Source organism: Eubalaena glacialis, chromosome 14 (assembly GCF_028564815.1).
Source record: "Eubalaena glacialis isolate mEubGla1 chromosome 14, mEubGla1.1.hap2.+ XY, whole genome shotgun sequence".
NCBI lineage: Eukaryota > Metazoa > Chordata > Mammalia > Artiodactyla > Balaenidae > Eubalaena > Eubalaena glacialis.
In genome coordinates, this window is record NC_083729.1 from 80183255 (window position 1) to 80204557 (window position 21303).

General features: G+C 41.0%; 1 protein-coding gene across 6 annotated transcripts in view; it reads left to right on the forward strand.

Annotated features, from left to right (window-relative positions):
• The first annotated feature begins 408 nt into the window (after positions 1–408).
• KDM3A (lysine demethylase 3A) overlaps positions 409–21303 on the forward strand; it is a 54618-nt gene continuing 33723 nt past the window's right edge. For 2 of the 6 annotated variants that reach the window (XM_061210650.1, XM_061210654.1), the window contains exons 1-9: positions 413–504; positions 1045–1259; positions 8369–8524; positions 9748–9858; positions 12541–12643; positions 13345–13469; positions 14096–14168; positions 14273–14361; positions 20629–20792. In XM_061210650.1, coding sequence (XP_061066633.1) covers positions 1074–1259; positions 8369–8524; positions 9748–9858; positions 12541–12643; positions 13345–13469; positions 14096–14168; positions 14273–14361; positions 20629–20792 — 1007 coding nt within the window. In that variant the 5' untranslated portion in view covers positions 413–504; positions 1045–1073. Of the gene's footprint in view, positions 505–622; positions 704–792; positions 842–1044; positions 1260–2389; positions 2465–8368; positions 8525–9747; positions 9859–12540; positions 12644–13344; positions 13470–14095; positions 14169–14272; positions 14362–20628; positions 20793–21303 lie in introns of those variants that run through there. The other 4 variants (XM_061210652.1, XM_061210651.1, XM_061210653.1 and 1 more) reach the window with 4 other exon arrangements.

The window sequence follows — 21303 nt, forward strand, 5'->3', positions numbered from 1 at the left end:
TGGGGTTCGCCATTCAGTCTTATCTGTGCACCACTGCAATTTTCCTCTGGGTCCTAAAGTTGATGACCGATTTCTCGGGACTTTTTTGCATCCTGTGAGGCAACAAATGGAAAGAATGGCTGTGGCGGAGGGATCCCTCGCTTACGCTCGGTGTACTTTAACCTAATGGGGGTCGTCCGGGAGTCGGAAGAGGGAGGGGAAAGGGAGGAGGCAGCCGAGGAATTGTTTTTTTCTCTCGCCCCGCCCTCGCCGGGACGGCCAATGGCGATGGGCTCCTTCCCCACGAGTCTCGCCCAGCTCCTTGGACTCAGCCAATGAGCGATGGAAGCGGCTCCGAGGGGGCGGGCCCGGGAGGCTGTGCGTGTCTTGTGAGAGCTCTTGAACCAAGTCAGAGAGCTAGAGGCGGCTGGAAACGGTGGCTGCCGCCGGTGACTCAGGGAGGCGGGAGGCGGGAGGCGGGGTAAGAGCGCCACGGCCTCGGCTGAGGGGAGCGGAGGAAGAAAGGTGAAGGCGCCAAGCCCGCGGCCCGGCCGCCCCCGCGCCGCGGCGCAGGCTGGGGGTCTGCGGCCGAGTAGAAGGGTGTCGGGGCGGGGTGGCGGGGCAAGTGCGGAACGGCGGGCTCGCCCCTCCCGCGGGGCTGCCCGGGGCGGGGACCCGGCTGCCTGGGACGGGCCGTCTGCTTCGGGGCCTTTTCTTTTCCGGGGTGAGGGGCGAACACTTTCAAATCCACTTAAGCCACAAATAATTCTCCCCTCAACTCTGTCTGCGTTTAGGTTTCAGGTTTTGGAAAAGCGAAACTTGGGAGAGCCAGGGTCACGCGACGCTTGGGCCAGTGTTTGCGGTGGGGGAGGGATCGGGGGGCGGGGAGGGCGCGGGTGGAGAGATCGGGTGCGGGGTCCTCCGTCTCACCCGCCGCCGCCTGGGGTCCCCTCCTCCGATCGGGATTAGGACCCTTTCCTCCGCCCTGGCCTCCCCCACCGACCTCTCTTCCCGGCCCCTTCCCGCCGGCCGCCCCCGTTGCATTTTGTTTTTGTGTTTTTGCAGGGAGGAGCCCTTCCTGCAGCGTGGAAACCATGGTGCTCACGCTCGGAGAAAGTTGGCCAGTATTGGTAGGGAAGCGATTCCTCAGTCTGTCCGCAGCCGACGGCAGCGACGGCGGCCACGACAGCTGGGACTTGGAGCGCGTCGCCGAGTGGCCCTGGCTCTCCGGGACCATTCGAGCCGTCTCCCACACCGACGTTACTAAGAAGGATCTGAAGGTAAAACCGGCTCCCGGGCCTCGGCAGTCGGACGTTTCCTAGTTACCTTGGTAACGAGACAGCCAGCAACCCTCCCTCCCCTTTTCTGAAAAGGCGACCAGAAAGTTGGCATCTGATCTGAAGGTGCAGAAAAGTAGACCTTGAAAGTCTTTGAAATGGTGTGTAGATCGAGGTGTGTTTGGCCTAGAGTTGCCCGTGTTTAATAATGGGCTTAGGGTTGCTCAGACATGATTAGTTATTGCACGCGCTGTGCCTCATTAGGGCTGTACGATGATTTCTCCGAAAGGCGAGTGTTGTTAATATTAAGTTGGGCAAGTGGGTGACGTTTGGAATCATTGAGAATTGAGCGCTAGTGCTTAGAAGTGCTTTCAGTCGGGTTTTTTGTTTGTTCCTTCTAATTTCTTCACCCAACTTCTTAAACTTTCAGACTTAGAAGTGTGAGTGTAGAGGAAGGAGCTTAATTCTCTTCAGTATATTAAGGTGGGTATTTGTCCGTATATGGTGGGTCAGGGCAGGAGTGGGTTCCTGGTTGTCTCTGATGAGTCTGTGAGTGGGTGTGGGATATGACCATATATGGAGGGCTGGGGTGGAGCTGCCCCTTATATGGTGTGTTGGAGGGATGGCTTTGAAATATTCCATTTGGGTGTTTGAGGGGAGGGAGAGAAATGGGAACAAGTGCGGCCAGTGATTTTTAATCAGAATGACACACAGAACCTTTTTCAGTTAGATCTTTTCAAAAAGAGATGAATTCTGATCGTACTCCCTAATAGAAGTATTGGTGTGAAAGGATTGTGTGGAAACTACCAGTGAGGAAGCCATTGTACCAACAAAGACTCCTTTGTGCAAAAATAACTGAAAAAAGGTCCCCAACAAAGACTCCGAAGTGGTGATAACTTGAAGGAAGCTTGTCAGAACAGAAGAGCTTTCCATCCTGGGTAACGGATATGTTTCAGTATCTTCACTTGGTCATTATCTTTGCTTTTTCTTGAAAACTGCTCAAATAAGGGAAGCAAGTTTTCGCATTGGCAGTTGAATATGTGTTGATTGCTGAAACACTGTTCAAGAAATTGGCATAACCTGTGTTCTGACCCAGAAAGTTTTGACCCTTGAGCCCACCTTCTTAATCATCGTGCTCCCTGATCAAAGGCTCTGCCACCAGAGGACTCCTGTCGTACACTGTGAAATTTGGTTTCACTCCTAGCAAGGTGCGTTTTGATGTTTACAGAAAGAAGGTAATGTGGTACAGCCTATTTGCTTAGGCTAATAATCTTTCTCAATAAAATGGGCTTTGTGTAGTAGATTTCAGTCATAGTTGTGGCGCTTTATTTCACCTGCCAAGTAAAATTCTCTCTAGTGCATTTGTTTTTACTCGATTTGAGTGGAAACAAGATTAATCCTTACAGTCTTTAGTTCTTTGGCAGATGATGAGAGACTAGGTGTTTCCTTACTCAGCAGTGATTGCGGACCTGTTGGGTTAGGAAGGGAATCTAGGAGGTCCTTTATGTGTGTTCTTTTTAATCTCCACATCTCCCCCACACCCAGCCTTTGAAGTGGTGGTGATATCTTCATTTTCAGAATAAAGAAATAGATTTAGGAAAGGAAATCTTGTCTAGACTTGCATAGTTAGCTACTAAGTGACAGAGGGAGCATTGGAATCCAAGTTTGGCTATGTGTGTCTTCCACTGCACTAAGGTGCCTAACCTGGAGATGACGGGGATTTTAATTCAAGAACAATTTTGACTATAGTGGATTTTTTGCTTTACCTACAGACTTCACAACTCAGCCCTCATGTAAGAAATCTACTCAGTTTCTCTTTTCGAATCATGATTTATTGCTGCATTCCTTAATTGAGTAGCAGATAAAGTAATTGGTGTAAGTTTAAGGGCATGTTGTGTTAGCAAAAACACAGTTTTTGAAACATTGAAACCAATTGTGTTTGGCAGGATGCAGGCAGGAACTGAGTAACTAAGACAATGCCTAAGACCTGGGCTTAGGGATATTGAGTTTTGGGGAGTGGGTTGGGGGGCTGCAATGAATATGAATGAATGAAATTCAAGTAGTGTGCAACTGTTTTAGTACTGATAGAAGTACAAGTCTGTCTAGACTGACTTGCTTCCTTAGTTGAAGTTGAAATTAATGAGACCAAGGCTTGTTAACTTTGTTTCATCTAGAGAAAGACTTTGTAACAAAGTCACTTACTCAGATACAATGTTTAGTAGTTGATTACAAAGAAGTTAGATGAAGACATAATAGATACTTATCATGCAGTAAATAATTTTATTTAATCTTCACAAAAATCCTAGATAGTAAACCACATTTTTTAGTGTTAGAAATTGAGGCTTAAACAAGTTAAGTAACTTGCCCAAGTTTGTCTCCAGACCTTAAACACTAGGCTTTAATAAGAGTGAGGTTAGAGCAACTCTATTTTGCTGGGTTCAGTATCCCCAGCACTGAGAACATTGCTTGGCATGTAGTTTTTGCTAAAATATTTGAACAAATGAAGGAATCATAAAATTATTACTTGTATATAGAAAAGCAGTTTAGAAATTATCTTCCGATGGAGCATTGGCATTCTCTTTAACTGGGATAACAGCAGATCTTAATTAGGTGTGATTATAAGGACTTCTTTAACCTTATTTTTATGCTACTCTGTTTGAGTGTGAGGCAGATTGCTTCCTAACTGGCTTTGTTCCTTACGCATGCTGGGAATGCCCTCCTTCCCCAACTTGTTTGTCTAGGTTTTTTCCTTGCTTTGAACCTACTTTTTCCTTGAGTCTTCTGCCCCTTCTTAGTTCTTTGGGATGTCCTCAGCAGATGAGTATTATTTGCCAACTATATGTACCATTTCCTGCTGTTAAAGCCCTTTTTGGCAATTGGATGCCTTGACCAATCAATGCCTAGTTTTTTCATCCTTGCATACAGTTGAAACTTGAATGTTGGTGGATTCTGTTGACAGTCAACCCATGTAAAATGAGAAACTCTTAGCACAGTGTAATAAAAACTGTTTACCCCTATAATTGAATGCTAGACTCTGGGATTTTAGATAAGAGTCTAGGTGTAAGAAGACATAAATAGGAGCATAATGAATTAATTCCTAATTTGTGAAGTAGTGAAATAAGTGGTATTCTGTACCGTAGTACTGGGCATAGAGTAGATATGTCATTAAAAACTTCGTGATTAAAAACCATGCCATTGTGTAAGTGCCTACTTTTAAACTTGGAAACATTTTACTTTGCCATTCTGATAGTTTTCATAATCATATACTTAGGTAAGATTAGTGTATACTAAAAGTGGAGGTTTTGAGGTTAGCTTGATTAGATAATATTAATTCATATGTCTTAAAGGAAAGAGATTTATCCATCTGGGAAGAACAGCTTGAAATAATTAACTTGAAATATCCAACATCTGGTCAAGAAATTTTATAGGCTAATAGGCACGTATTTACAAAATGCCCTATTTTTTAAATAGGAAATTTGGGAATTATAGGTAGTAAGTTGTAATTAATAGGCCTTTTTCTGGCCTTTGGAGTCAGACAGCACAGATAACATCTCCTTTGTGGACCAAGGGATTGTGGAGGAAAGAACACAATTTAGAATGAGAACTAGTTGCATCTGTCACTTTGCAGGAGCTTGGTCAAATCACATTAGTTCCCCCTGAATTTGAATTCTTACCGTTGTTTTTTTTAAATAGAAATTTCTGTAAAAGAGGCTTTTGGTAGGGGGGATGTCCTTATATATAGAACTTCAGACCTCAAGGCACAAATGAGAGATATGTGGTTATGATAAACAGGAAACTTTTAAAGAATGTTTAAGAAAGCTCACAACTTGTTGGTTTCATTATATTTTTTTAAAAGTCATCTTTTTAACTGTGAAGTTTTGACCAACACAACCTAATACTTCAAAGTATTATTATTTATTTTTAAAAGAACTAAACTTATTTATTTTATTTAAACACTTTTATTATTTATTTATTTATTTATTTTTGGCTGTGTTGGGTCTTCGTTTCTGTGCGAGGGTTTTCTCTAGTTGTGGCAAGCAGGGGCCACTCTTCATCGCGGTGCGCGGGCCTCTCACTGTCGCGGCCTCTCTTGTTGCGGAGCACAGGCTCCAGTCGCGTAGGCTCAGTACTTGTGGCTCATGGGCCTAGTTGCTCCGCGGCATGTGGGATCTTCCCAGACCAGGGCTCGAACCCGTGTCCCCTGCATTGGCAGGCAGATTCTCAACCACTGCGCCACCAGGGAAGCCCCAAACTTATTTATTTTTAAAGAACTAAACTTAATTTTCAGATTACTCAAAAATTGAGATATAGGGACTTCCCTGGTGGCCCAGTGGTTAAGAATCCTCCTGCCAATGCAGGGGACACAGGTTCGAGCCCTGGTCCGGGAAGATCCCACATGCTGCAGAGCAACTGAGCCCGTGTGCCACAACTACTGAGTCTGCGCTCTAGAGCCTGTGAGCCACAAGTACTGAGCCCGTGTGCCTCAACTCCTGAAGCCCGCGTGCCTGGAGCCCGTGCTCTGCAACGAGAGAAGCCACCACAGTGAGAAGCCCGCGCGCCGCAACAGAGAGTAGCACCCGCTCGCTGCAACTAGAGAAAGCCTGTGCGCAGCAATGAAGACCCAATGCAGCCAAAAATAAATAAATAAATAAATTTATATTAAAAAAATTGAGATATAAAGAGGGACCTTGTCTAAAATTTGGTTTAGGGTTGATCATAAGCTTTATAGATAGCTTATAGATATGATAAGAACTGTGATATTGCATACATTTTGGGAAGCCACTTAAGATCTTAGATTACTTTTTTTCTGAGTAGATGTTAGATAATCATATTGAAGTCTTCCTCCTCCCATTCCTAACTGAAGAAGTGATACTCTGATAAATTAAGATTTGAATTACCACGGAGGTCTTAAAACTACCTAGTCTCCTTGCCAGATACTTAACGTAAATTGCCTTTAAAATCTACCTAACAATTCAGTGAAGGGTGGGTGTTAGTACTTTCATTTTGAAGCTACCAGAACACAAGATTCAGAGAGCTTAGCTTCTTGACCTTGGTACAGTTAATTGGTTTCCTTTGTAATCCTACATATTTTATTTTATGCATGTAAAATCATTCTAAGAAAGCTTCAACATAGCTGGTATTCAAACCCAGATCTCTCTGGTTCTGATGTTGTAGATGTGCATTCCTCTTACACTACATTGATGGGAAAACTGTCATCCAAAGCTTAGTTGGGTTTGAGGTTGATGTGCTGTGGGGCAAAAAGACTAGGGGAGATGTCGGAGGACCTGGATTCTGTGGCTAGGCAAACAGAAAGGAAGATAGGCAGTCTCTGAAGCCCGATGTGAAGGACCACTGGTTGGTTATGGTGATGGATGGAATACACAGAACCAAGGTAGAGTACGCAGGGCCTTGTCACATAGTAGGTGCTTAACACATTTACACTTATTCTGTAATAACTGCAAGGTTAAAAGCCTGCCATACCAAGAAGATATGCAGCTCCTCAGGGGAAGTTGCCTGGGAAATTAGGGGTGCATATTTTGTGGTTGGGGGAGAAGGATAGGATGGGTCTCAAATTTCATTGATTTTAAAGATTGATAGTCTATAGCCATAAAACTGGAAAAGGTTGGGATTGAGGCTAGTGGTATATCAGTTGGGAACTTCCTGCCTTCCAAATGGGTGAGAGAAACAAGGTAAGAGCCCAATTCAGAGAGAAATTTATTCATTCAACAAGTATTTGAGTACTGACTGATGAAATACATGGTAAGTAAAAGAAGACAGACTTTGACCGATTAGAGTTTTTAATATGTCAATCAGTTAACCACAAATAAATAATTCAAAATGTGGATTAGTGCTAGGAAGGAAGAGTACAACAGAGTTTTGAGTACAGTTAGCAAGGGACTTCTCTTGGGGAGAGAGAGGGACTCTTTGGTAAGGGAAGGCTTCCTTGAGGAAAGGATTTTTGAATTGGGTTCTGATGAATAAATGGAAATTAAATAAACTTTTTTAAGTTAAAGGTTGAAAAGGGAGATATGATTGTCTCTGAAATTATGAAGTGTTGATAGATTTATTCACTAATTCTTTGAAACCAAAAATGAGACATCACTCTATTAAGAGGAGAGCTTTTAAATCAAATTAAAATAGTGATTTTTACACTGAATATTGAGGGAGTTTATTGTATCTCAGTTAAAACATAAGAAACATTTTAAAAGACTTAGAGTAAATTAAAGGGTAGCATATTCATAATGGGTTAAGGAAGCTAAGGTGTTTGGTACATTTATATGACTTTTAAGGTTTTGTGACTGATTCCTACTGATGGGTTGCTGTCAGAGACCCACTTTTGGACTGAATTCTTTTTTTATGTTTTAAAATATCTGTACATATTATAAGGGTTTTAACTTTAAGGCTAAAAGGTATTTTGCAGATCAGAAGCAGAGAACTTCATAGTTACTTGGAAAATAGTATTTCAAAGGTAGTTTAATTTTCATGTAAGAAGTTAGAGGTAGTTTTGGAAAATTCTGGGGTCCTGTATCAATTACTTGTTTCTGTATGTAGCAAAGTTGTCTTGGATTTCAAACTCTGAGATAAATTTCCCAGTTTATTCAACTCAAAGCGTTGAAAGCGCCTTGTGCTGAGTCCTACTGCTACCAGAGGGATTCAGAAGCCAGTGGTGGATTGTGTTGATGGGCGGTCATCTTAAACTCACTGACAATGTCAACATAGAATTACAATGCCCTGCGAGAAGTACTTTGGGTTTCAGATTTCTGTCTTTCAATTCTCAAAGCTCTGATGTCTAATTAACATATGTAAAAACCTTCTACGTGGGGGTTCTTTTTTGTTAAGGCTTCCCAGAGGTTACTTTGAGGGCAGAGACTGGTCTCCATATCCCTTGACTCTGCTTCCCAAAGTGGTTTGGGAGCCAAAGCTTGTTGGTTAGACTAACAGATCTGGTTAGTTTATTGTGGGTTTAGAAGGGAAGTAAGAGAGCAGGAGTCGGGGGCAGCATATTCAGATATAAGACTCGAGTAGAATGGTGAGGGTATAATTCAACTTAGGCATTTTTCATGTTTATTTTTGTTAATCAAGTCTGCTTTCCTTCAATTCTGTTTGTCTAGGTGTGTGTGGAGTTTGATGGGGAATCTTGGAGGAAGAGAAGATGGATAGACGTCTACAGCCTTCTAAGGAGAGCCTTTTTAGTGGAACATAACTTGGTTTTGGCTGAACGAAAGTCTCCTGAAGTTTCTGAGCGAATTGTTCAGTGGCCTGCGATAGTGAGTAAAACTCGGGCTTATCTGAACTCCTGAGAAGAGGGTATTTCACCCGTTATGAATGAAACAGGGAAAATCTATACATAATGCCTATATTTGGTCCTCTGGAAAATAATAGTACAGAGATATGACAATGTAGAAGATTCAGAAAATCCTCCAGGACCTCCTGTCAGCCCTGCTAGGAGCCCTGCAACTCTGACCCTTGACGTTCTTGGGCCTCAGTTTCTTCACTTGAAAAGTCGGGGGTGGAGGTCATGTGGGGAACGTCTAGGTCAGTGGTTAGAAACCAGCAGATATATACAGACATACAGATCTTTTTGGTTTGACCCTCACAGTGTTTTAAGAAAATCTAAATTAGTTGTCTACGTTTAAAAAATGTAGAGAATGTCCTTAAAAATCTAGAGTTCCAGTTTTTCTTGGAAAAATGGCAAGATATGGCAACACTGGAGCCTCATAGCAATTCCTTATCGCAACAGTAGGCTGAAGCTGAAAAGTAGCTGTTGCCTGGCCCCTGTAAGGGTTTCCACTTTTGGTCTCATGATCTTTGAGGTTCCCTCTGGCTCATATTTCTTTGGCTTTAAAGATGCTAGCAGTCAGTATATGATTGTGCCATTTCCACACCGTAAGTCTGGTGCAGTTAAAGGAAAATAGTGATCAGGAGAGGACAGTTCAGGCTATTTGAGACATGAGCTGGGGCTTGAAGGAGGAAGGGGCAGATTGGATAGTTGAAAGGCTGAGAGGATGATTGAAAAGCTGACCAGCTTGTGAAGGGCCTGCATGCCCGTATGAGCAAAGTTAAGATTTTGCCCATGGGTGAGAAGAGCTGCTGGAGATTTTTGAGTGATGTCGGGTTTTGTTTAAAGTTGTATTTTGCTCTTTGTATTTTTTCTCCCATCTATTAAGAATTTGCTAAAAACATGGCCCTGTCTCCCCACAAAAATGTACATAAAGCAATATTTTGTATAAATTTGGGGGAAGCCATACATCTGTGGACCCAGACCTATATGTTAATGACTCTTAAATGTGTATCTCATTTAAATTATTGATTCTGGATAAAAATTACGTGCTCCTGTTGTGGTTGCATGAATAGTTATTATTGAGATACTGGTAGTAAATAAACAACTGAATGGCTTTATCTCTTTCCACGTGTATGGAAAATTGCCAGTCCCCATTTTCAGAATTATGCTGACACATTTATGATGCCAAAACATTTTCTTTTGTTTCAGATGTACAGATCTCTGCTGGACAAAGCTGGTTTGGGATCCATAACGTCTATTCGCTTTTTAGGAGATCAACAAAGAGTATTTCTTTCTAAAGACCTTTTAAAGCCTATACAGGTAAAACACGGAAACAATATTAAACCCTAAAAATAGAAATACAAACTCCTTTAATATGAGAACTAACATATTGATGTTGGTTGCTCTAATTCAGATATCTAACAGAGAAAAGGACCCATCTTATGAGCAGCTAAGTTGTCAGACATCATTGCTCAGTGTTAGCCGTTGGGTTGGTACTGTTTATTTGGGGTTGGAAGGACAAATGTACTACAGTTGATGATGTGTGTATATAGAAACACCTAGGTGATATAAAGATAATTTCTAAGACTATCATTCATATATATACATATATCTGTATACATATATGTCAGTCCTGATTATTTAAGGATTCTGTATTTGGGAACTTGCTTACTTGCTAAAATATATTTGTAACCCCTCAATCAGTACTTTGGTGCTTTCATGGTCATTCACAGACGTGTGCAGAGTGGTGAAAATTTTCAGTTGTCTGACACGTGTTCCCAGCTGAGGTTGAATAAGGTGACATTCTGCCTTCTTATTTCCTCTATTCTACTGTAAACAAGTGTCCTTTTCAAGGTCTATTTAGTACTGCATTTTTGTGCTTTTTTGTTGGTGATTTCACTGTTTAAAATGGCCCCCAAGGGTGGTGCTGAAGTGCTCTCTAGTGTTCCTAAGTGCAAGGAGGCTGTGATGTGTCTTAGGGAGAAAATACATGTGTTAGATAAGCTTCATTCAGCCGTGAGGTATAGTGGCCATGGGTTCGAGGTTAGTATTGCAGCAATATATACTAAATAGTGTGTTTTTCAACCGAAACACATAAAACAAGGTTATGTATTGATTGGTTGACGACAATGTTGTGACCAGAGGCTTGAAGGAACCTAACCCCATCTTTCCCCTAGGAATGGTTCAGTATTCACTAATTCAGTGTTTGTGGTGACTTAATGTAACTACCACAAACAGTGTGAATCGTGTGTGTGTGTGTGTGTGTGTGTGTGTTCATATTCTTTCCAGTTAGCTTGCAGAACTCCCACCTTTTTGTTCACAACATTTAGGCTCTTGGGTCTTGCTCGTGTGTGATTTTTTCCTTTATTATAAAAATGTTGGGAGGGAGGGGAAGAACACACAGATTACCGCCACAGATCACTACCTTGGGAATAATGTTGGTCTTATAATAACATTGGTTTTTTTATATGTCATTTGTGAAGCTTAGTAATCCCCTTTACCCACTTCTGTTTTGTGAACTGACTTGTTTCTATGGCCTGTAGAACAATTAAACCAGTTTATTTGCTGAAAGACAGTTTAGGACCAAGGGTCATTGCCATTGCTGGGCCTTGGCATTGACTTTTCTCTACTCAAGTCTTACTTTTACTTCCATGTCCTCGAAGTGAGTGAAAACAAGATTCACACTCTGAACCCTATTTTATAATGTTTAAGTAAATGGAACAGAGGAAGATGCCTTTACTTAATTGCAGACACAAGTTATCTTCATATGTCAAATAGGCATATTGATATTTTTCCTACATTAAAAGGCAGAATGACTGCTCTTAAGGACCAAGGAACATACAGCAGGGGCTGTGGATGTCTGCTTCACTGAGCAGTAGAGTAGTTTTTACTTCTTAGCATTGTTTTCGGGACAGTTCTGTTTTATATCTTTCATGTGTTTAACCTTTTCAGTTTTGTTTCTTGAGGTTGAAAAAGGTCAGTAAGTTTTATTTATTTAAGAGCCCTTTGTGGCTCGCCCCATTAACATGATACTTTACCTTGTAGTAGGAATTGAAGAACACATTTAAAGTTTTCGAAATTGCAGTAGCATGAAAAAAAAAACACATGGCCCGTTCTGGTTATTAATGTTGAGCTCTTATGAAACCCCTAGTTTAAGTCTAATGTTATTTGGCTTAAGAAGTTTTTCCAGCATGGCCTCTCTAAAAGACTGTTCTTTCCAATGGGAGAAATGGATGAACTATTTTTGGCCACTGTGTACCCATTTCACATGTAGAAAAGCATGAAGGCCTGATATTGGAAGGGCTTCTGTGCTATACAGTTTGGGTTTGGCAGGTTCCTCCTATTGACAGTCTGTATACATTTATCATAACTGAGTGTACACACAAAGCCAGAGCACTGTGGAATAGTGCCAAAAATAGAGCTGCCAAGAATTGAATGTTTCAAAACTGGCTTGCTGGAGGCTTAACGCTATTCATTCAGATTTTGTCCTTCCTCACCCCCACGGCCCCCTTCGTAAACAAGAATGCGTTTGGAATTCTAGTTAGGGTAAATGAATCTGTGTGAAATGATGTTTGTTAAAAACAGCAATTTCAATGAATTGACACTGTGGATTTAAGTGATTTCTATGTATGTGTCTTTTGCCCCTTGCATTTGGAGCTGTGATTTCCCTAATCCATAGAGTTTGGGATACAGAGTATTTTTGACATGAACTGACTAGCTAGGTTGTTTGCTTATTATATTTAAAATTTGAGCCACTCTTAGTATCTGTCTTGCTCTTAGCTTGGGGTGACTTCACTTCTGTCTGCCTTATATTTGTGATGGTTTGATGGTTTCCTGCTATTTGACCAGTCTAATTCATTGGAGTTGCAATGGTTTGCTGCCATCAAATGGCTAATTGATACTACTTTAATCCCTGTGATTAAACTGATTGAAATATCCACTGGAATTTAAACAACTCTTCTTACTTGTTACCTTAAAATGTAATGATTTTCCATTTTTCAGGATGTAAACAATCTTCGACTTTCACTTATCGATAATCAGAATGTCAGTAAAGAATTTCAAGCTTTGATTGTGAAACATTTGGATGAAAGCCATCTTTTACAAGGTAAGAAGCTATGTTTTAGCCCTTCTCATTCATTTGCTCATTAAAAATTCTAATTTGTTAGAAATTCTTTTGCTGCTTTTCCCATGCAACTAGATGAGTGGAGGACTTTATTTATTCTGTAATGTATTCTAAAGTCTCTGAAATTTGGAAAGCTCAGGGATCATGTGAAGACTATAAAAGTGAAGTAGATATTAAACAAGCTCAGCTATATTTTGACATGGAATTTGATATGTTTGGAATTTCAGTCTTATAAAATTAATAAAACGTTAATTTGGTAATCTTGATCTTGCCATTTACTGTTATTGATTTTCTTGGTCAATTTCCCAATTGTAAGTATTTTATCAGACTTAGCAGTTTTGCTGAGGTTCCTGAATTTGGATCCTCTAAAACTCTGCATAGGAGAATGATTTACATCTCAATGTGTTATCTGATACTACATGGTCTGATACAAATGCTAGAATAAATATATTGCAAGTCTAAGATAAATCAATAGAAAAGTGAAGGTTAAAAATAGACAGTTTAAATCTTCTCTTAGCTTTGCTGAAATGTCTGTCTTCTTGCATTTATAGCAGTATCTTTTAATGTTTACTTTTTGTCTACTGCATTTTTAAAGACTTGGGAAAAGATTATCCTGGATAATGGTGCTGTTGGGAGATAATGCATATTGCTCTAAGGATTTTTTTTAATTTTTATTTTTTAAGGTGACAAAAACTTAGTTGGTTCAGAAGTAAAAATTTATAGCTTGGACCCATCTACTCAGTGGTTTTCTGCAACCATTGTAAATGGAAACCCAACATCAAAAACTCTTCAAGTCAACTGTGAGGAGGTAAGGATGATGATAATTGTGTGTAAGATAACTTGACAGGGAAAGATAATTATAAAAAGGAATTACAGTATCTTATAGGAGCTAAACACCTTTATTATTTTGTATTAAAATATCAGTAGAAAAAAATCACAATTATTTTAAAAAATTATATGTAAGAAGCCCCTATTGTTTTTTAAATAAATTTTAATTAATTAATTAATTTATGGCTGCATTGGGTCTTCACTGCTGCGCACGGGCTTTCTCTAGTTGCGGCGAGCAGGGTCTACTCTTCGTTGTGGTGCGCGGGCTTCTCATTATGGTGGCTTCTCTTGTTGCGGAGCACGGGCTCTAGGTGTGCAGGCTTCAGTAGTTTGTGGCACACGTGCTCAGTAGTTGTGGCTTGTGGGTTCTAGAGCGCAGGCTTAGTAGTTGTGGTGCACGGGCTTAGTTGCTCTGTGGCATGTGGGATCTTCCCGGACCAGGGCTCGAACCCGTGTCGCCTGCATTGTCAGGCGGATTCTTAACCACTGCGCCACCAGGGAAGTCCCAGAAGCCCCTACTGTTATGTTGATACAGCTCATTTCTGGTGTGTTCCTAAGCATTTTTAAATTTCCCAGTATCTTTGTTTTATTTATTTGTTTTTTAAGATTCCAGCACTGAAAATTGTCGATCCATCACTGATTCATGTTGAAGTTGTACATGATAACTTTGTGACATGTGGTAAGATACATTGTTTGATTAAAATCTTTGTTCTCCTTTCCCTTTTATCCTTCTCACATTAAGAGAAACAGGGATGCCAACTTACCTGTTTTTAAATATTTTAGGTAACTCTACAAGAATTGGGGCAGTAAAACGCAAATCTTCTGAGAATAATGGAAGCCTGGTTTCCAAACAAGCAAAATCTTGCTCTGAGGTAACCTTGCTTTATTTTTGTCACTTGTGTAAACCTTTCTTTAATTCTCACAGTGCATGGCCAGTTTGTTTAGTGATAATAAAGCTGTCTTCTCTGCTCTTCTGTGCTGTTGTGTCTGCTCTTTGCTAGTCCCAGATCTTGGCCGTAATTTCTATACTCAAGCAGATGGAGATAATATAAGTTTCTGGTTCACTATTTTTGTCAAGAAAAAGTTTTTAGTTTCGATGTTTCCTGAAAATTGTCAATAGATTTGACAGTTTCACCATATGGAGGTATTTTTGAAGATAAATTGAGTTGTGTGTGTCAAATCAGAAGAATGCCTTGCATGAGAAGAGGGGAGGAACCTTAGAATTCTGAGTAGATTTGGTGTTGAAATAGGACTCCCACCTCAATAATTGAGAGGTTTGATTGGTCATTTATGATTGGGTGAACAAACGTACTCACTTTTTGAAGGAAGTGGTTGGTATGCCATTACTAATTTCTGCCTAGAAAACTACAGGCTTCTGTGAATGGCACTGTTGAGTTCAAGTACTGGATTTAATTCTATCCTGAAATAGGATTTGGATCAAGAAACTTAAGGCTGTCAGCTTTTCCCTCTCCTCCCTGTTGTAGAGAAGCTGGCCTTCTTTATCTCTTCAAGTCCTCATGCTTTCTCCAACCTTAGGACTCACTGTTTTCCTTTCTCTTCTAATCCTATCTTCAGTCTAATTAACTCCCATTTATCTTTCTAATGTGATGTTGCTGCCTCCAGGAAACCATACCTAACATCTCTACAATCATTTTAACCTATATCCCAGACTAGGTCAAATTCCCTAATTTATTATGCTTTGTAATTACTTGTACATGTCTTCAGGACATCACAGTGTACACAATGGGGCAATTTTATTCAGAATTCCCAAAAGATTAGGCTAGACAGACAAGCCTAATGAGGGGATGGGGGACTGGGGTAGGCTTCTCAAGGGAGGGTATAAATGACAGGGTCAAATTTTGAAATCTGGGGGGAAAAAAAGAAACTTAAGGCTTTTTCTTTTTTAAGTGAGTTGACTCCTTAGGTCCTATTACAGTACAGATTACTTTTCTCACAACTTAGGTATCCAAATGCACTTGTGTTACATGGAAAGTTTACTGTGTTATAATTGTCAAAAACGCCTTTATAATGCTCTGCTCCAGGCTGGAGTTTAGAATTTTATTTTATTTTATTTATTTATTTTTTAAAATATTTATTTATTTGGCTGCACCAGGTCTTAGTTACAGAATGCGGGATCTTTAGTTGTGGCTTGCGGGATCTAGTTCCCCGACCAGGGCTCGAACCCGGGCCCCCTGCATTGGGAGCGTGGAGTCTTAACCACTGGGCCACCAGGGAAGTCCCTGGAGTTTAGAATTTTAAAATTGATCAAGTGGATATTGTTAAGATTGTTGGCAGCATTGTAGAGGGAACTTTGGAGCCTGGGTGGGGGCAGGGCAAGGAGAGATGGCATGAGAATGGGTCAGGGTCAGTGAACGCATCTACGGCTCTGGATCAGGGCAGGCTGGACTGCAATGTCAACTAGAACCAAAGCAAGCACATGCTACACAAATACTAAGGAATCTGGGCTGCTAAGGTGATTGGCTTTCCTGAGTCTTAAGCCTATGTACAGGCCACAGGAACTTTGATACTTGATGAGAAACTTTGTAAACCAGGATGTCTAATACCTCTGTCTTCCTTCCAAATGTGTAGGCTTGACCTCAGGTGGTTCAGGAAAGAATGAAGAGGTAATTACGGAAATTAGCATTACCACCTTTTCATTTTGCCTCAAAGTTTACGAAGGGGAAGTAATGTAGTAAGGACTGTAAATTGAGGATGTCAGACAAGTGATTATTGCCTCTTAGAGGCAGACTCACAGGGGATACTGTCAAGTAATCCGTGGTATTAGAAGCTGAAAGAGAAACAGAGCAGAACGGTAACCTGTCAGGTTTTGTACTGGATAAATTGTTAACAGGCTTGCGTAGAGGTAATAAAGGGCAGTTTGGAGAAGTTGATTGCATGTTGCCTGTCGTGGAGAAGGCATCACTGTAAACGTTCGGTAACATGAAAAGGAGAGCCACATGATGTTATGTTGAGGTGGGGACCAGACCGAGGAAATGGCATCCTGATGGATCATGGAGAAATCGACCTGGGGTACAAGCAGGACTGGGGTCAGTGGGGACGTCCTCTTGGGGGAGGTGCCAGTTTTTCAAAGTGTCAAGTTGATCAGTGATGTGATAGGCAATTGAGCAAGTAAATTTATAAGCTTGAAGGAGGTGCTTGTAAAATATGGTAACATATACGTATGTAAGTGATCCTCTCTTCCTGACTCGCGCTCTTGAAGGGCAGGGAGCGTGTGTCTTTGCTCTCTGTCAGCGTACTGTCCAGCTCAGTACGTTTGTGTGCTACTGATGACTGGACACAGTAGAAGCTGTTTTTCAAAAAAGCCTGAACTTTGGTTGGGAGATAAGTTCCTCAACCTATTTGAGCCTTAACTTCAGCATCTAAAATGTGGAAATAAATTTGATGTTTAAAAAATGTCTGTTCTGGCTCTTAAGAACTATCCTAGTCATCTTCACATTCTAAAAGAATTTGGAGATGGTAAATTTTTACCTGGTATTGACGTTTTAGAAATTATTATTATTTTTTTAATTATAAAAGTTATTCTTCTTTTACATTGCACTTGTTTTCAAAATAAAGATTCTTACATTTAAAAAAAAGTTATTCTCATTTAAAAATATTTAGGAAACCCAGAAAAGCATAGTAAAGAAAAGAAACATCACTCATAATCATACTTTTCAGAGACTCTCACTATTCACGTTTTGGAATACCTGTCTTCCTCCTGTTTTTTTTTCTTTTTCTTTTTCCTGTATATTCGTGGAGGCTTTTTTTTTTTTTTTTGTAAACTAAAAGCCATACTCTTGTGTAGCTTCCTTGATTCCTTTACAGTATATTGTGAATATTTTTCCATATCCTGGGTGATCCTTGTAATCAGACAAGTTTTTGGAAACACTGGCCTAGCCTAGGTTTCAGGGGAGATGGAGAGATAAAGGAAGAAGTGGGGAAAGAAAGAGAGTTCATTTACATGTGTGAGTGAAAGGTGAGTACAGTAACACACTTGGTGCACGTCTCACTGTGTCTGCACTTTCCAGATGTGTTGGACTGGCAAAGAGTTTGGTGGTCTTTGGATGACAGGAGTTTAGGTTGAGGTTGACAACACTCTTGATTGCTGGGCTGAATACTTTTGGATAAGGTAAACCTGTTTGCCAGTAGCATCTGGCCCCTTGAAGGTCTTCTCTGCCTAGCAGACTATTCCTCAGAGTTAGGACGTTGCCTGGTTAATTGAGAGAGTCTGCTGAGGAGTGTGAGCCAGCAGTGTCCTTTTTGGAATATCATTATACGCTCAATTATATTATCTCCGTCTGCTGGCAGGGAGGAACTATTGCCATGACTGGTATAGAAGACCTTCAGGGAAAACTCTTCAGGTAAGAAGAAACTTTGACCCTTGTCAAGTCAGAGGCCAATGCAGTGGTGTGCACGTGGAGATGGGTTTTGGAATCGGAGCCCTATCCCTGTTGAGCTAAACCTCAGTAAAGTTGTAGAGTGATACACTTCATTTTCTTAAAGGAAAAGCATCCAGGTTATGACAATTCTAACACATGGTGACTGCACCGAGAAACTTCTCAGGATGTTTTTCTGCTTTGAGACAGCTAATCTATGTGCCAGGCACTGTGGTAAAGCACAGCCCTGTACAGTATGCTTCATTACTCTCCTTTTTTCTCATTACTGTCATTCATTACTCCTCATTATGATTGAGGAAACTGACGCTTAGAGAGGTTAAATAATGTGCGAGGAAGTGTCAGAGACTGGATTCCAACCAGGGTCTAACACCAAAACCCAATGCTCTTAGCTACTGTGCTGTCGTTGCCACTCCGCTACAAAACCTTTCCTCGGTGTGGTGAGGCACCATTGTAAAATCAGCAGAGTCCTCCCCCCTTCCCTCTATTCCTCCATCCTGCTTTCCAACAAATATTTATTGAACACTTAATATGTGCTAGACGTTGGTGAGCATTACTGCCTGGTTCTTGAGGTATCTCACAAGACTTAGTTGTAGCTCTTTGAAATATTAAGTGCTAAGAGCGTTTATTCATTCATGCATTCCACCAGTCTTTTTTATTGAGCATCTGCTACGTGCCTGGCTTTAAAAGGTATAACAGTGGATACAAGAGCAGGGTCTCTGTCCATAGGGGTTTACGTTTCATTGTGAGGAGACGGACAGTAAAAAAAAAGTAACTTAAGGTATTTTCACAGTGTGGTAGTACAATGAAAGGTAGAAACATGGCAGTATAATAAAGCGTAAGGCAGTGGCTTGTGGGACACTGCTTTGGAAAGAGTGATCAGAGATACTGAGGTGACAGTTGAGCAGATTTGAGGGTGAAGGATGGAACCAGCCAACCACATGAAAACTGCCCAGACAGGGGGGATAGCAAGTGCAAAGGGGCAGGCAAGAAAGAGCTTAGAGCATTTGAAGACCAGAAAGGAAGCTGCTGGTATAGTTGGAGCACCGTAAACAAATGGAATGAGATGAGGGGCAGGGGTTGGCAGAGACCAGACCATGTAGAATTCTTGTAGGCAGTGGAGTGCCACCATCTGATTGATTTATGTTTTATAAAGATTGCTCTGTGGTAGAATAAATTTCAGATAGGAGGCAAAAGGGTTAGGCAAAAATGGAAGGGAATCAGGCCAGTTAGTATACACATAGTAGTCTAGGGGAAAGATGGTGGTAATGGTGGCCCAGAAAGAAATCTATAGATTCCAGAAACATTTTGGAAATAGGGGCAGGATTTCCTGGTTCATTGATCAGATATGGGAAATGACTTGGAGGGTTTTTTGCCTCGAGCAGTTCAGTGGATGTTGTACAGAATAAAAATATCTGATTTCCTCATTTTAAGGATTAGGAAGCTGAGGCCCAGAGAGGTAAAGTTGGCTAGCCCAAGGATGTCCTTAGACTAGCCAAAGCCTCCCCCAAAAACTCCTTCTGGGGAACACTGAGCTGCTAATATTTAACCAAAACTGAGCTAACGTAGCGTAATACATGATCAGATGATTTAGCATTGATACCTTAAAATAGTTGGAAGCTATGCCGAAACTGTAATAGTGATTAAGTAAATTCTTATTTTTCAGATATTTGTATTTAGCATATACTAGACAGTATTTTCAAGGCTGTCAGAGTAAATGTCTGCGAAAAAGATTCATGAGTAGACTACATAGTCTGTATTCAGAATGGTGAGGTCAGGGAAGTTCTGCATCAAATTTTAGAAGTTAGTAACTAGAAGATGAAACTTTGAAGATTTTGCAGGTTTAGATTTGGTAAGGTGAATGTAAAGGTCATTGTGGTGTGAGAGAGACGCAATTGAAAAGGACAATGTGACTTTAAATTCAAGCACATAATGAAGAGGCTGGTGAAGATGGTCAGTGGGTTTCACCTGGTTAAGCCATAGACTGTTTAGTTGTCTGGAGTTGAGTTTAATCTCTTCCTTCTCTTTCCATGGTGGGAAAGTATAAACTGGATAGTATAAACTGGGAAGAAGTTGGTCCGTTATTAACATTTTTGTAAAGTTAAAAGTACACGAAAGTGGAAGGGGACAAGTGTCCTAACTTTGTCCCACAGGCCTGTCATGACTTGATATTTTTTGCAGCTTGGGATGACCTTTGTGACTTGATGAGCCACATACCAGCAGGAACCATGTCCTCAACCTTTATTGCATTGTAAAGGCTTAAGTTGGTACCCAGTAGGCACCACTGCCTGCAAGAGTCCCATGTGGTCTGGTCTCCTGCCAGTCTACGCAGTAAGTGCGTGGTGGGCACTTAGTAATGTTGAACTGAATGCATGTGAAGCTGCCACCATCTGAAGACTGTTGATTAAAAGCTCACTTCTGTGCATTGCATTAGTAAAGTAATTGCCACATGGCTGCATTTTCCTGGCGTAATGATTCAGAGGTCTGTAAAAGATCAGCTTGTGATCTTTTACGGGAAGACGCAAGTTTTGTGAAAAGCTGGAGTGACTTATTTAATAGCTCTCAGGTATAAGTCCTTAATTTGTGATTTATTACTTGTTCTACTGTCCTGTTCTTTTTATTTGGTGATGTTGGTGTGCTTGTTTACTACTAAACCAAGCAAATAAACTTGAATCTTGCTAGCATTTCATAATGCCTCAACTAGGGGCTTTCCTTTTAATATCTGTTTGGTTTGGTATCTTTTAGGCCTCTCCCAGTGTGTGTCCTGTACAGTCTGTTCCCACAACAGTTTTTAAGGAGATACTGCTCGGCTGCACTGCAGCAACTCCGCCAAGTAAGGACCCGAGACATCAGAGCACTCCCCAGGCTGCCAACTCTCCACCTAACCTTGGAGCAAAAATTCCTCAAGGGTGAGTAGTTATGATTTAAAGATGTTTAATCATAATGCAAAGAATGGTTATTTTCGCCATGGTTCTTCCTGTCTGAGCTGACATTGCTCAGGTGGCAAGACTGACCCTACGTTCAGTGTTTATAGAGAGACTATTAGTGCAGCTAAAATTTGATGTAATTACCTGCCATCCAGTGTATCTCAGGTTGTCCAGGGAGGTTAGAGTTTCCAAGTTGATCAGGTGCCTTCAGAGGTAGTAAGTGTAGTAGGCATACAGAACAACATTTAAAAGGTTACAGAAAAGAAGGGGGTGTGAGGAAAGAGGAGCTTTCTTGACTTGATATAGGGAGAATGGTCAATTGAAATACTACAGACAGCTGTAGAGTAGATGTCCACTTTCAAGGAAGAGGGAGCAGATTGGTTGTATGTGGAAGACTGAGGTCAGTGGGAGCGTGGAGAAGAGGGAGACAGGGTTCCAGTGAGTGGTTCTCATCAGCCCAGACCTCAAGTATAGGTGAGAAATGTGGCAGTAG